This window comes from Musa acuminata, chromosome BXJ3-9 (genome assembly GCF_036884655.1).
Source record: "Musa acuminata AAA Group cultivar baxijiao chromosome BXJ3-9, Cavendish_Baxijiao_AAA, whole genome shotgun sequence".
In the NCBI taxonomy this organism is placed as follows: domain Eukaryota; kingdom Viridiplantae; phylum Streptophyta; class Magnoliopsida; order Zingiberales; family Musaceae; genus Musa; species Musa acuminata.
Window position 1 is genome coordinate 41,176,372 of NC_088357.1, and position 16,553 is coordinate 41,192,924.

Consider the following 16,553-nt stretch of genomic DNA (forward strand, 5'->3'; position numbering starts at 1 on the left):
TTTTGTTGCAAGCATGGATACAAAACGCATTATTGTCCATTTAAGAAAATTAGTCCGAACAAATTAATTTGGGTTCCTAAAGGAACCATGATAAACTCTATGCAACATGACAAACAATATAGATCAATTTTTAAGGCACCCAAAAGTAAATGGGTACCTAAAAATTATCCTTTCTTGTAGAGACATACACCATCACAAGCTGGGAGCAAGAAATAAAATCCTGCTCTTTGGAATCCGAGATCCAAAAAGAACACGTGATGCTCCCTAAGCGTAAATAAAAAAAAGATTAGAAAACTAAAATTACAAAAAGCAATACAAACCTATTTTATCTCTCAGAATTGGAAACCCATATGTACCTTCACATATCCTCTGGATTTCCGATCCCATCAAACTGATAAGTTCGTTACTTTTAAATTCAACTATATCATGAACTTACGTTTTGTAAGCAAATTTTGTCATGAACTTGCAAAACTTACCAACGTGGACAAACTATCACAAACATGAATACGACATTTGAAGAAGAATATATGCGTCACTAGATCTATCTTGATCATGCAAATGTCTCATCTTAAAATGAAAATTCTTACATAGTTACGAAAGTAAAGTTGACTGCTCCATAAATAAAAACTCTTCTCAAGTAAGAAACATTCAAAATAGACCACACAGCAATCAAAACGAGTGCTCACTGCCTACAGGCGGTGGCACCGCTCCAGCTAGCGGTAGCACCGCCGGTTATCACGGGTTGCAAGCGGTTGCACCGCCCCAGCCAGCGGTGCAATCGCCCGCAATCTTGCCCCCTATTAAACCAAGCGAGGGCCGGCGGTGGAACCGACCCCAACTTACTCCCTTCCCCTCTTCTCTCTTCCAAAGCCTCTCCACCTCCATTTCTCCCATCTTAGCTTCCCAAATCCTGCTCATTTCGAAGCAAAAGATTAACAATCTCTCCTTCTCTTGAAGATCTCACTTAAGGTATTCTCTAAGAGCCCTCTAAATTCTGTTTTTGATTCATTTACACTTGCTCATTACTATCCTCTCAAATAACAGTAGTATGGGCTCTAGAAGATCCTTAAGGGACAAAGGAAAGAGGAGATTAGTGGAAGACTTTGATCTTACCCTCTTTGATTCAAAGTATCATGCTGAAAAATTTTCCTCCTTTGAGTTTAGAAGTGTCAATAAGGGAAAACATGTAGATTTAGATGAGCTAAGAGACTTGGAGACAATTCAATGGTTCGCCAACCTAAATCTACTCCCTATTTTATAAATTAGTGAACCTATCTATCCAAGACTTGTTAGATTATTTTACAACAATCTACAAGTAGATGAAGAAGAAAGAATGTCCACCTATCTTTTAGGACAACATATCTCCATTACGGATAAATTCATTTGTGACATGATATGCATTCCTATAAAAAATAGAGGACTTTATTTTAGAGGATCATGGGACAATGAAACAGTTGGGATAACATATGTTGAAGCCTTAGGAACAATTTTCGATAATCCCAACTTAGTAATAGTTCTTAAAAGCTGTGAACACCTACTACCACTAAACACTAAAGTACTTCATCATATTCTAACTAGCATCATTCTCCCTAAATAATATCATCATGATGAAGTAAGTCAATTGGAATTAGGAACCATGTCTTGGATCATGAAAGGACATAACATATGTTTTGGATACCTCATCCAACAAAACATGATAGAACTATCAAAGAGAGATATGATACTTCCATATGGTGGTATAATCACTAGAATCCTTAAAGCCTATGATATCCAAATCCCACCCGACGAAGAAGTGATGAAAGTAGATAGGTTTAGCATAATAAACAAAAATCTACTTCATCGATTGAGATATGTTTATAGAAATGGTAATTGGGTTAGAATGCCTAGAAGAACCGATCACCCTCAACCTGAACCAGAACCCGAAACACCAATTTTTAAGGGCACTCAATCTCCTCTGATTTGTCCCTTTGAGGAAACACATCCATTTGAGCAAGTTCATGCATCATCTATTGAAGACATTGGGATTCGGATGGACTGATTTGAACAAAGACAAGATCGGCTTGAACACCGGCAAGATCAAATCCTATCTGAACTACAACAAATTCATCGACAATTTGACTCCTTATTTAGGCACCTTAATTTTCCACCTCCTGAATAAAGCTTGTATATGTGGACACAATAACCTCTTGTTATAACAATTACATTGTTGTAAACTCTATATTACTCACCTTGATCACAATGCATTATGGTTACTTGATGCAAGAATATGCAGGGTTACGTTGCTCAATCTCATTACTCATTGTCGGATTTCATGTTAAATGTTTCTATAATACCAACTTTGAAAACCTTGTGTCTTGGTTTCCATGATGAATGTGAAAGTAATATAGCCTTGAAATTGATGTGTCATAATATTGATGTATTACCATGATGCTGATACCATGATATTGATTATCATGATGTTGATGTATTACCATAATGTTGATTCCATGATGATGTGTCCAAATGCATAAAATTATTAAAATTATTATTCGGACTTTATTGATTGAATTACATGACAAAAATAACATGTTGGAAAAATTCTCATAAACGATGAGCATGTCCTCATAGTCTTGCATGAAAGTGTTAAATTAAATTTTTGATTCCAATCGGATTTCATTATTCTCTTTCGGATTTTGATTCACATCATTAATTCTTGACAAAAAAAAATTATCTAGCAAATTTATGACTTTTAGACTTATCATGTGAAAAATATTGCCTTTGAGAAATAAATTTGATGATTCCTTCTTGTAAAAGGAAGATATAATCAAAAGATGCTATCGATTTGATGCTATCATATCAAAGGAAGATATGATTCCTTTTTTGCAAGGACTTTACTCAAATAAATATCCTAATCCTTGTAAAGCATGCTATCGATTTGAACTACATAAATGGCTTTCCTCCTTCATGCAAAAAGAATAATAACAAATAAAAAGGAAGAAGTTTTCACTCTATGTAGATAAACTCCATGTCATGGTCTTCTTGAGATGATTGTATCCTATAAATGACATGAACCTACTTATGGCATCACATGTATATTCAACAGATGTTTATATCATTCTCCTTTTTGTTGATGACAAAGGGGGAGAAGTATATGAATTGATGCTATAAATGTCATATTATGTTGAAAGAAACAGACATATGATTATTGATGTTATGTCATGTTTGCTATGATTGCCATATTTGCATCATATTAAGATATCAAGAACTTGCATTGTAATTTTACATGTTGATATCTTTCCATATGATGAATTGCTATCATTACAATAATTCACTTTTGAAATTTGAAAATGGATATCAAGTCTTGACATCATACAGAGAGATACATCATGATAGGAATCATGATGGGAGTATTGATAAGGTTAAATGACTTTAACTTATCAATATGTCTCTTGAATTCAAAGGCTTTGAATTCAAGAATGACTTATCTCAATTATGGCACATAGATAGGGGGAGTTAAGGTCAACTCCGTTATCAATTGATTGTCATCATCAAAAAGGGGGAGATTGTTGAATCTCGAATTTTGATGATGATATCAATTGTCATTTGTTATCTAATCCATATGTTGAGATAAGTGTGCAGGATTAACTACGATGAAAGTAAGATATGCAGCAGGAGTTGCGCCAGAATCAGGACTATGATCACGTTGAGAATTCGAGAGCTTGACGAAAGTCTGGACGGTCGTCGGAGGTTCTGCGGGAACAAATCCGAGAAGCCCAGGAGCTTGCCAAAAGAAGCTCGTCAGAACTCGCCAAGTGGATCGTCGCAAGTCCAGGAGTTTGCCGGAAGTCCGTAGGAGCATCGTCGGAGGACCGTCGGATGTTCGCCGGAAGTTCGCCGGAAGCTCGTCGGAAAAAGCGATTGACGCACTGGAGCAAGCTGTAGTAAAAGTCTTTAGAATTGTCGTAGTTAGCACGATGATTAAGTTAGAATTGGGAGGTGATCCCATTAACTTAATCTAGGAGCAATTGGGCCCATGAAAGAATCAAATTGGGCCGAAAGGATCAACCCATTCGGACCCAGATCACTTGCACAGAGGTGGCACCGCCTGGGTCGACGGTGGCACCGCCTAGGGCTCAGTCTCCGAGTTCTGGCTGGGCAGCGCAACCGCCTCTGACAGCGGTGCAATCGCTTGAGCTCGGTCTCCGAGCTCTGGCTGGGCGGTGCAACCGCCCCAGTCAGGCGATGGCACCGCCTAAGCTTGATCTCCGAGCTCTGCCAGGCGATGTAACCGCCCCTGACAAGCGGTGGCACCGCCCAGAGGCTCAGTCTTCGAGCCCTGTCAAGCGGTGCAACCGCTAGACCCCGGAATTTCAGGAATTGACAGTTTTGAGCTCGGAATTCAAACTAGTTTGGGGCCTATAAATACCCCACTCTTTCAGCAATGAAAGAGCAACGAAAAACCACCAAAATCCTGATCTTACTCTAAGATTTTTGAGCTCAAAAGTGTTATAATAAGCTAAAGGTTCTTCTCCCTCTTTTCTTCCAAGTTCAGATCTTTCAAGAGAGGAGAGAAAAGTTTGTAAGGGTTGTCTCCTAAGCCCGTCAAAAGGAGTGAATCTGTAAAAGGGTGGTTGGCCTTCGCCTATTGAAGGAAGGCCTCTAGTGGACGTCGGCGACCTCATTGGTGGAGGAAGCCAGAAGTGGATGTAGGTCAAGATTGACCGAACCACTCTAAATTGCGCTGCTCTCTGGTTTGCATTTACTTTGAACTTATTATCCTTACTGCAAACCTCCTTCATAGCTTACTGCCTTCTACGCTTTTACGATTGCGTTTCCAAGCTCAATACTTTCCAAATCGTGTTTAGACGTAAATCGTTTTTCTCGTACGAACATCGTATTTCAGTTTGCGCTTACATTCTGATTTCCATCACAACAGCAAACTGCCTTAACAGATTCGTTTTAACTGCTTCTTGCCTAATCACAAGTTAAAGTGATTTACGAATCGACTTTTCTACTGAAATCGCTTTTCTCGTACGAACATCGTATTTCAGTTTGCGCTTATATTATGATTTCCATCACAACTGCAAACTGCCTTAACAGATTTGTTTTAACTGCTTCTTACTTGATCTCAAGTTAAAGTGATTTACGAATCGGCTTTTCTACTGAAATCACCTTTGTCGTACGAACGCAGTTTTAAAACGTTGAAAGTTTTCCGCTACACCCCCCCCCCCCCCCCCCTCTTAGTGCTCTTGATCCTAACAGATACTAATCATGATTTACTAGCTCAAATCACAATACAAATGATGTTAAGGCATGACATCTATTTTTAAGTTCAATATTGAATGATGATAAACAATCATCATTTTCAAGAATGATACAAATTTCAAATATGAAATTTAGCAAGATTCAAATTTCAAAAATGACAATTCATCAATCTGAGGCATGATATCAATTGTAAGTAGGAAATTAAGCTTATGATACCTTATCATAATGATAGACATTTATTAAGCATTCCTGAAACATTTTAAGTATCTATGATACATATGATGCATTTGTAATACATTTTGATATATTTCAAGTATTTACGATGTGTTGCGATGTATTTGACGACTTCAATCGTATTTCAAGCATTCGTAAAACATTTAAGCATTTACGATAAGATACATTTTATACATTATTCATAATGCCAATTTATCATCAATTTGTCATATTTCTCCCCCTTTATCATCAACTTACACATTATTCATAATGCCAATTTATCATCAATTTGTCATATTTCTCCCCCTTTGTCATCAACAAAAAGTAGAACGATTCAACAATGCAAGTGTGTTTAAAAAATTCAAGCAAATTCCACTCCAATTTATCCAAGCCAAAAACGAAGGTAAGCAAAAACTTTGCATAACTACTTTTGGTTTTTAAAATGGATAGGCTAACATTTTTACTTTAGATGTGCAAAAGCATTTTGATTCTTATTGAGATGTGGAAGTTTCTTTCTTCCTTTGTCATAAAACATAAGAAGAAGAGGAAGAAGAGTAAGTGAGGAATTCATCAAGAACCAAATTCATGAAAGGATTTGAACCAAGTCAAATCCAAAACAATAAATGTGTTTCATCAAATCACGCTTCTATTTTGAGAAAGAGAAATGATTCATTAAAAGGATCAAGATGTCCATACAAAATCAAATCCTTATTCTTACAAGTGATCATTACATACTAAAAGTCCATAAAAATTCTTCTTTCATGAGAAGAGTAAGGAAGAATTCATGGGAAAGAAGCATCAAATGAAGGATAGAAAATCCATGAATGAAATCCATGAGAGATGTATTTGTCAATGAAATCCATGAGTGAAGGGATTAAGTAAATCAAAAATCATTAAGTGATGGAGCAAGGGTATGAAATAAATTTGATACTAAGTAAATTGATATTTCAGATTTCATGAAAGCTTTATTTACAAAAAAAATCGAGAAAGTCCGGAAAATATATACAACAATCTCATGCATTCGGACAATTTAACATCTCTAACTCTCTTCTAATAAAATCAAATTATTCTTCATTTAAAGGTTTTATAAAAAAAATCGGCTAATTGATAATTTGTATCAATAAACTCTAAAGATATGTCATGGTTATAAACATGATCTTTTATGAAATGATGCCTAATATCAATATGTTTAGTTCTAAAGTGTTGAATAAGATTTTTTGTTAAACATATTACATTTGTGTTATCACATTTTATGAGAATATTCTTAAGGTGAATCTTATAATCTTCTAATGTATTTTTCATCTATACAACTTGTGCATAACATACACCAACTGCTATATACTCCGCTTCAGTTGTAGATAATGTAACTAAGTTTTGTTTCTTGAAAGACCAAGAAACAAGTGCATGACGTAAGAATTGACATGTTTCAAATATGCCTTTTTTATCTTCTCTATTCCAGCAAAATCCTCATCAGCATAGATAATTAATTCAAAGTTTTCAGATTTTAGATACTATAATCCTATATTAGGGGTTCCTTTAGGATATCTAAAAATTCTTTTAACTACTTTAAGATGAGATAGCTTAAGATTAGATTGAATTCTAGCATAAAGTCCTATGCTAAACATCATGTCTGGTTTAGTTGCAGTGAGGTATAGTAAACTACCTATCATACCCCTATAAGTTTTTTGATCATAGCTTTCTCCACTTTCGTTTATGTCTAACTTAGTAGAGGTACTCATAGGAGTATTGCTAGCTTTTGAATCATCCATATTAAACAATTTTAGCAATTCTAATGTATATTTGGTTTGACTAAGAAAAATACAATCACTAAGTTGTTTGATTTGTAAGCCTAAAAAGAAAGTTAGTTCACCCATTAAACTCATTTCAAACTCTTGGCTCACACTCTTGGAAAATGATTTGTATAAAGATTCATTTGTAGAACTAAAAATAATATCATCAACATAAATTTGAATAATAAAAAAATTATTTTCAAAATTTTTAATAGACAATGTAGTATCGACCTTACCTTTAGAGAAATTATTTTAGATAAGAAAGGAGCTAAATCTCTTATACCAAACCCTTAGGGCTTGTTTTAAACCATATAGAGCTTTAGTTAACTTAAACATATGATTAGGAAAAAGAGAGTTCTCAAATCTATGTGGTTGTTCAACATATACTTCTTCGAAAATAAAGCCATCTAAGAAAATATTTTCAACATCCATTTGAAATAGCTTAAAATTATTACTACTAGTATAGGCATGGAGCATCCTTATGGTTTCTAATCTTGCCACAAGAGCAAAGGTTTCTTCATAATTGATACCTTCATCTTGGTTGAAACTCTTGGCCACTAATCTAGCCTTGTTTCTAACCACGATACCAAATTCATCTTGCTTATTTCTAAATACCCATTTAGTATCAATAACTAAATGGTCACTAGATCTTAGAACAAACTTCCACACCTCATTTCTCTCAAATTGGTTCAACTCTTATTGCATTGCAATAACCCATAAATCATCTTTCAAGGCTTCGCCAAAGTATTTTGGTTCAATTTGAGAAAGAAAAACGACGTTTGTACAAAAATTTTTAAAAGAAGAGTGAGTTTAAACAACCTTTGATGTATCTCCTATGAGTAGCTCCTTAGGATGAGTATCTATATACTTTCATTCATTAGGTAATGATGTTTCAGAAGAAGATGTATCTAAGTTGCTAGTTGAAGGAGAGGGTTCATTTAAATTCAAAACATCAAAATTAAGATTATCATCAAAATCATTTTTCTTAAATTCAGAAACTTCATTAAAGACAATATAAATAGACTCTTCTATGACCAAAGTTCTTTTATTAAAGATACGAAAGACTTTTTAAATAGAAGAATAACTAAGAAAAATGCCTTCATCGGATTTTGCATCAAATTTTCCTATGGAATCTTTTTTATTCAAGATAAAACATTTACAACCGAAAACTTTAAAATATGAAACGTTGGGTTTTTTGTTATTCCATAATTTATAAGGAGTTTTGAAAAGTAATAGTCTTACTAGAATCCTATTTATGACATAGCGTGTGGTGTTAATGGCTTCGGCCCAAAAATATTTAGGTAGGCTGTGTTCTTTCAACATGGTTCTTGTCATTTCTTATAAACTCCTATTTTTTCCTTCTACTACTCCATTTTATTGAGGATTTCTCAGAGTAGAGAAATTGTGGTTGTATCCATTAGGTTCACAAAAATTTTGGAAATCAAAGTTTTGAAATTCACTATCATGATCACTCCGAATTAATGAAATCATAAAGTCTTTTTTATTTTGAACAAGTTTACAAAACTTAGAAAAATACCTAAAGTTTTGTGTGTCAAGAAGTATGTCCAAGTGTATCTACTATAATTGTCTACAATTATAAAGGTGTATTTGCTATCTCCTAAGCTTGTTATATCAATTAGTCCAAACAAATCTATATAGATCAATTGCAATGGTCTGGAGGTGCTTATTTGATTATTTGACTTGAAACTATCTTTTATTTGTTTTCCTAATTGACAAGCATCACACATTATCTTTAACAAACTTAATGTTTGGAATACCTCTTACAAGTTCTCTAGATAAGATTTGAGAGATTAGTTTTATGCTAGCATAACCTAATCTCCTATACCGAAGCTAAGCATCGTCATTCAAAATCGAAAAACATATTTCATTACAAAGATTATCAATGTTAATAGTGTATATATTATTTTGTTTTAGGGCAATCATAGATAGGGTTTTGTGTGATTTTTCAATAATGCAAGCATTGGACTCAAATTTAATGATATATCCTTTATTACACAATTGACTAATGCTCAAAAGATTATGCTTTAAGCCAACAACCAATAACACATCTTCAATCAAAAAGTTGAATTTGTTACCTATAGTTCCTTTGCCAATGATTTTACCCTTATTGTTGTCTCCGAATGTGACATACCTTTCGTCTAAGCTAGTGAGCTTAGAGAATTTAGATGGATCTCCGGTCATGTGCCTTAAGCATCCATTTTTAAGGTATCATCTCTTGCTCCTAGCTTGTGATGGTAAATATTTCTAAAAAAATGATAATTTTTAGGTAATAATTTAACCTTAGGTACCTCAAAAATTGGTCTACTCAATTTATCATTTTGCATGGAGTTCTTTATTATTCTTTTAGGAATCTAAATCAATTTATGTGGACTATATCTCTTAAATGGACATTTATAAGCAACATATCCAAGTTTGCAACAAAAGTTGCATTTGGTGGGGGTGATACATGCAAGGTAAGGCCTTTAACAAAGGTGGTTGGATTTTGGTGAGAGCTACTCACAAATCCGATTCCGCCTCTTCTATAAACGTGACCCTTATTGGCAAGGATCATGTTCAAGGACTTACTACCAACCTTAAACTTTTCTAGAGTTTCTTTGAGTAGCAAGTTTTCCTTCTCAAGTGCCTTTAAGTATTCACACTTAGTGCATTGAGATAATAAAGGATTATCATGCTTAAGTTTTTTAAATTCATTATTTAAAAGGATATGCTCCTTTTTCAAATAATTAAACCTTTTACTCATTATTCTACATTCATCAAACAAATCATGAAAAGCACTTAAAAGGTCATTGAAAGATAAATTTATATCTAATGAACTACTTACCTCATCTCTGATAGCCATTAGTGCGTAGTTGGCAACCTCTTTGTAGCTTTGTTCTTCGTCTTTGGAATTGCTTGAGTCATCCCACGTTGCTTTGAGCGCCTTCTTCTTCTTTGGTTGTTTCTTATTCACTTGGGGATATTTGTTGAATCTTGGATTTTGATGATGAAGTCGATTGTTATTTGTTTATCTAATCTATATATTGAGAAAAGTGTGCAGGATTAACTACGATGGCAGTAAAATATGTAGCAGGTATTATGCTAGAGTCAAGATCAAGATCACGTTGGGAGTTCGAGAGTTCATCGGAAGTCTGAACATTCGTCGAAAGTTCTGCGGGAACCAACCGAGAAGTCCATGAGCTTGTCGGAACTCGCCAAGAAGATTATCGCAAAGTCCAGGAGCTTGTCGAAAGTCGGTCGAAGTATCACCGAGAGTTTGTTGGATGTTCGCCGGAAGTACGCCGAAAGCTCGCCGGAAGAAGCGATTGATTCACCGGAACACGAATTGCAGTAATGATATCTTAATTGTCGTAGTTAGAATATAGATTAAGTTAGGTTTGGGAAGTAATCCCACTAACTTAATTAGGGGCCAATTGGGCCCTTAACAGACCCAAATTGGGCCGAATGGAATAGCTCATTCGGCCCCTGAATTCTTGACCGACGGTGACACCGCTTGGGAGACTCGGTCTCCTAGGAATTCTGGGTGGTGGTACCACCCCTGTTAGGTGGTAGTACCACCGACAGTTATTACTATTAGGCGGTGGTACCGCCCGTGTCAAGCGATGGTACTACCTGAGCTTGGTCTTCGAGCATTGTCAAGCGGTAGTACCGCCTAAACTGAGCGATAGTATCACTCGATGCCCGATGACAAGTGGTAGTACCACCTAATAATGGCGGTGGTACCGCCAAGACCTCAAAAATCCAAGAATGGACACTTTTAGGCTCTGTTTTTGAACTCATTGGGGCCTATAAAAACCCCACCCTTTCCTGCATGAAAAGACAACGAAAACTTGACATTATCTTGAGTCTTTGAGGCCTTAAAGTATTGTAAAGGCTAGAGTTCTCCTCTTTCTTTCTAAGTGTTGAGATCATTCAAGAGAGGAGTGAAACTTGTAAGATTTGTCTCCTGAGCCCGGCAAAAGGAGAAAATTGTAAAAAGATGGTTGGCCTTCGCCTATTGAAGGAAGGCCTCTAGTGGATGCCGGTGACCTCGTCAGAGGAGGAAGCCGATAGTGGATGTAGGTCACGTTGACCGAACCACTCTAAAAACTTAGTTTATATTTACTTTGAGTAACTTTCCTTTATAGCAAACTGCCTCTCCTCCTTATTGTGCCTTAACTACGTCTACTTATGCTTTGACGTAAACATTTTCCGAGATCGGCTATAATCGTACGAAGTCCTTACAAAATCGATGCTTTTCATTTGTGCACTTTACTTTGCTGCAAATCACCTTAGTCTTTTCTTGCTCTTTCACAAAAGGTTTCAAGTTCAAAGTTCTTCCAAAAAGGATTGAGTTGAAACCATTCTTGTTGAATCGGCTTTAATCGAAATAAGTTTATTGAAATCGTAAAAGTTTTTCACTACACTAATTCACCAACCACTCACCCCCCCACTCTTAGTGTGCTCTTGATCCTAACAATTGGTATCAGAGTGAGGTTCACTCTCAGTTGGATTAAAACCCAAGAGAGATGGCATTTGCCAGCAACCAAGAGAGTCACTCAATTACACATCCGCCCATATTCAATAGGACGGATTATACCTATTGGAAGACTAGAATGAGAATCTTCCTAATTTCTATGGATTTTGAGCTTTGGAATATTGTCAAAAATGGTTTTCGAAAGTCTTCTCTTCCAATGAACGATTGGAATGAGTTGGAGAAGAAGACTTTCACTTTAAATGCCAAGGCTATAAATGTCTTGTTTTGTGCACTAGATAAAAACGAGTTCAATCGAGTTTCAATTTGTGAAACAGCTTTTGATATTTGGCACACACTCGAAGTGACTCACGAAGGCATTAGTAAAGTGAAAGAGTCAAAAATCAACCTTTTAGTACATTCTTATGAATTATTTCGAATGAAACCGAGTGAGACCATTGGAGATATGTACACCTGTTTTACGGATGTCGTTAATAGTCTAAAAGGACTTGATAAAGGTTTTTTGGATTTTGAGCTCATTAATAAAGTTTTAAGATCATTTCCAAAGAGTTGGGACCCTAAAGTCACGGTCATTCAAGAGGCCAAAGATTTAAATAACTTTCCTCTTGAAGAATTAATTGGGTCACTAATGACCTATGAAATGACATGCAAAGCTCATGAAGAGCTTGAGGACACCCTTTCAAAGAATAGGAAGGATATGGCACTAAGAACATAAGAAGACTACTTGAAAGAAAACTCAAATGATGAGGACTTTGATGATGACTTGGCACTTTTAACAAGAAAATTCAAAAAATTTATTAAAAGAAACAAATTTAAAAATGACAACACTAAAAATAAACTTGAACCCAAGAAAGATCAAGTAATTTGCTACAAATGAAAGAAACCGTGAAACTACAAGAGTGAATGCCCCCAAGCCAAGAAGAGGACACCAAAGAAGAAGGAACTAAAAATCAACATGGGATGACTCAAGCGCCTTCGAAGAAGAAGAGTCTACCAACACCGAGTAAGATGCTTACTATGCACTAATGGCCATTGGAGAGGAGGTATCAAGTTCAATTGATGCAAATTTATCATTTGATGAATTATTAAATGCTTTTCATGATTTATTTGATGAATACAAAATAATTAGTAAAAAATATAAATTATTAAAAAAGGAGCATGATTCTCTTGTTAGTAATTTCGATAAATTAAAAATTGAGCATAATAATATCTTAGCTCCATGTACGAAATGCCATGATTTAGAAATACTTCAAAAGGAAAACTTGCTACTCAAAGATATCTTGAAGAAATTTGAGGTAGGTAGCAAGTCCATGAATATGATCCTTACCAACAAGGGTCACGTTCATAGGAAAAGCGGAATATGATTTGTGAGTATCTCTCACCATAATCCAACCACGTTCGTTAAAGGCCCTATCTTGCATATTTCGCCCCAAAACAAATGCAACTTTTGTTACAAACGTGGATATAAAACTTATCATTGTTCATTTAAAAAGGTTAGTCCACACAAATTGATATGAGTTCCTAAAGGAACCATAAAAAATTCCATGTAATATGATAAGCAATTTAGATCGATTTTTGAGGCACCCAAGGTCAAATGGGTACCTAAAAATCATCCTCTTTTGTAGTAACGTAAATCATCACAAGCTAGGAGAAAAAGATGGTACCTTGATAGTTGATGCTCAAGGTTTATGACCAGAGATCTAAAATAACTCGTAAAGCTCTCTAGCCATAATAACAAAAGAGGATCAATAGAATTAAAACTATCAATTACAAAATGATACTTATATTCCATACATTAATGATGTAATCTTGTGTGACAAACACTTAATTTTGATCCCTCAAATTTTGAAACTTGAATTCCCCTTCACACATCTTTCGGATTTCTGAATTTATCGGATACATTCTTTCCTCAATTTTTTCGGATCCAACTATATCTTACAAGATCATGAGCTTATGGCTTGCAAGCCAAGTTTGCATACGAATTTTGTATGATGTAAATCATGAACTTGCGAGGCTTACTGATAGGGGTAATAATGGCGACATGATGTGTCCCGACGTCGGCCCCACCTGGGCGCCACTCTGATCGAGGTGGAGAGAAATAATGCTGACTCGACATGCGCTGGCGTCACCGTTCTCTCAGACAACGACTTCATCGTTGTCTGACCCCGCGCGCTTGACCGAGGCAAGGGAGGACGACGACCGACCCTTGCCCATACCCTGCGGTAGCTCGGTTCTCCGCGCAACCCCAGTGACAATGTCAGACGCCACGAGAGGTACTGTCCTGCCCCTGCAAGCAGCTACATCAGGTAACATCAAACTCATCTATAAATACCCCCGAGCTCTAAACAAGCAGGGGACTTCGGGACGTGGAACACGAGCACAACACACTTGGAGACATCTCTTCCTCCACAACCCCTCTCCACGACATCATCTAACTTGATCATCGGAGGGGTCGAGCGGAGCTTTCGACCCGACTAGTGTGCAGGTGCGAGACGAGGTTGCCTCTTCCCCGGCGCTGCAGTAGAGCTCTCCCCCTGACGGGACACCCAGATCACCACGGTTGCCCACCAGAGGGACCCTAGGCACGCCACGCAAGATCCCCGACATCCGGACCCCCGAACCAAGCCGCGACGGCCCCGAGGCCACAGCTAAAAAAGTTATTTACCATAACAGATTGGCGCTAGAAGGAGGGCCCGAATGTCGAGGGATTCTCAGACTGATCCCGACGAACTCCCTGCCGAGGAATCGTTCTTAGCAGGGGCGCAGGCCGTGCATCCCTTGCGTGACGGGCCGCGGGCTGACGACCTCCCCGCGACCTTTGAACGTTGCTGGCGTTCATTCGACAATCCGGATCTGCTTCCGCTCGAGGGCGCTCCGAGCGTCCCCTCGCCAGTGTCATCCGAGGCCTTCCACGACCTCGCTCGTCAAGTCCGAGCTCTGACGGATATGGTACAAACCATCATCCCGCTCGTCTCCCAACCGACACCCCCACTTATGACTCAGCCGCTACGGCAACAAGAGCCGCCCGCTCGGGCCCACATGACGCTTCTGGAGCCTTCCACTTCTCCTCGAGTCAGACCGACCCCACTCGGGGATCCAGTAAGGACAAACCCGAGCGGCCGCCCGGAGCCCGAGGTATTATCTCAGGAATCGACGGACCCCCTGCGAGCCCAACTATGCTTTCTTAGTCAGTGGCTCGACGAACTAGAGAAGGAGTTTGGCAACTCAGAGGGAGAGCTCGGGGTGGACACATACCGAGGATCTCCGTTCGCGCTAGAGATACAAGATCACCCGGTTCCCCCGAACTTCCAGCTCCCTTCTCTGGACGCATACGACGGCACCACTGACCCAGCGGACCATGTCGTCGCTTTCCGTTTCCAACTGGCACTGTATGGAACGTCTGACGCTTTAATGTGTAGGGCGTTTCCCACGACCCTGAGGGGCCCGGCCCGCACATGGTATAGCAGCCTAAAGACCGGAATGATCAGTTCCTTCGACCAACTCGCTAAGGACTTCGAGCTCCACTTCGCAGCCCGTGCCCGGCCAAAGCCCTCCGCGGCACTGCTCCTCGGACTCAAACAAAGAGAGGACGAGCCCCTCTCACATTTCGTGGATTGCTTTACCACGCAAATCCGGAGCTTGTCGGACACTCACCCCTCTTTGTTAATGCAGGCGTTCATGGTAGGCTTGTGACCTTCCAGATTCTGCTAGTCTCTCGTAGAGCAACCCCCCACCACAGTACCAGATATGCTCCAGCGAGCTAACCGGTACATCGCGGCGGAAGCTTGGGCGACCACAAGGAAGAGGAGTGACTATAGGCGACGGGCCCCGTAGCAGCGGTCAAGCACCCGCGGTTGCTACCCGGTGTAATCCTCATGCAAGGAATCTAGCCCCTTCCTCAGTCTCTTCCAAGCGAAGGCTCCATGCTTACCTGACCGCCTCTTGGCTCACGGTTAGCTTCGGTCTAACCCCCCTCTTTTTTGCATTCACACGGCTCGGTCGTAGATGATCGAGTTCACCCCAGCGCGGCCTGCCCGCCTGAGTTGTCTCTCGGCCCGAGCCTACCTCATCGGCCGTGTAATGCCCGAGCCCACCTCCTCGGCCGCATAATGCCCGAGACCTCCAGCACGGCCAGCCCGCCTTATTGTGCTCCTCGGTCGCATGATGCTCGAGGCCACGTCCTCGGCCGCGTAAGGCCCGAAGCCATCTCCTCGGCCGCGTAATGCCCGAGGCCATCACCTCGGCCTCATAATGCCCGAGACCTCCAGCGCGGCCAACCCGCCTTATTGTGCTCCTCGGTCGCATGATGCTCGAGGCCACGTCCTCGGCCGTGTAAGGCCCGAAGCCATCTCCTCGGCCGCGTAATGCCCGAGGCCATCTCCTCGGCCGCATGATGCCCGAGCCCACACCTGCGCGGTCTGTCCGCCTGCGTCGTGCTACTCGGTCGCATGACCATCGCGATCACGCCTGCGCGGTCTGCCCGCCTGGGTCATGCTACTCGGTCGCATGACCAACGCGACCACGCCTGCGCGGTCTGCCCGCCTGCGTCGTGATCATCGGCCGCATAATGCCCGAGACCACCCTGCGCGGCCTGCCCGCCTGCGTCGTGCTCCTTGGCCCCATGTTCCCGAGACAAGACCTGCGCGGCCCGCCCGCCTGCGTCGTGCTCCTTGGCCCCATGTTCCCGAGACACACCTGTGCGGCCAGCCCGCCTGCATCGGGCTCCTCAGCCGCGTAATGCCCGAGGCAATCTCCTCGCCCGTATAATGCCCGAGGCCATCTCCTTGGCCGAATGGCCCTCGCGATCACACCCG

The 16,553-nt window shown here is 39.7% G+C and overlaps 1 protein-coding gene across 1 annotated transcript; it reads left to right on the top strand.

The window, feature by feature from the left end:
- Nucleotides 1-14,436: 14,436 nt before the first annotated feature.
- LOC135649068 (uncharacterized) lies at nucleotides 14,437-15,432 on the top strand. Its single transcript, XM_065167168.1, has one exon. The coding sequence runs from the start codon at nucleotides 14,437-14,439 to the stop codon at nucleotides 15,430-15,432; it is 996 nt and encodes a 331-aa protein (XP_065023240.1).
- The last annotated feature ends 1,121 nt before the right edge of the window (nucleotides 15,433-16,553 follow it).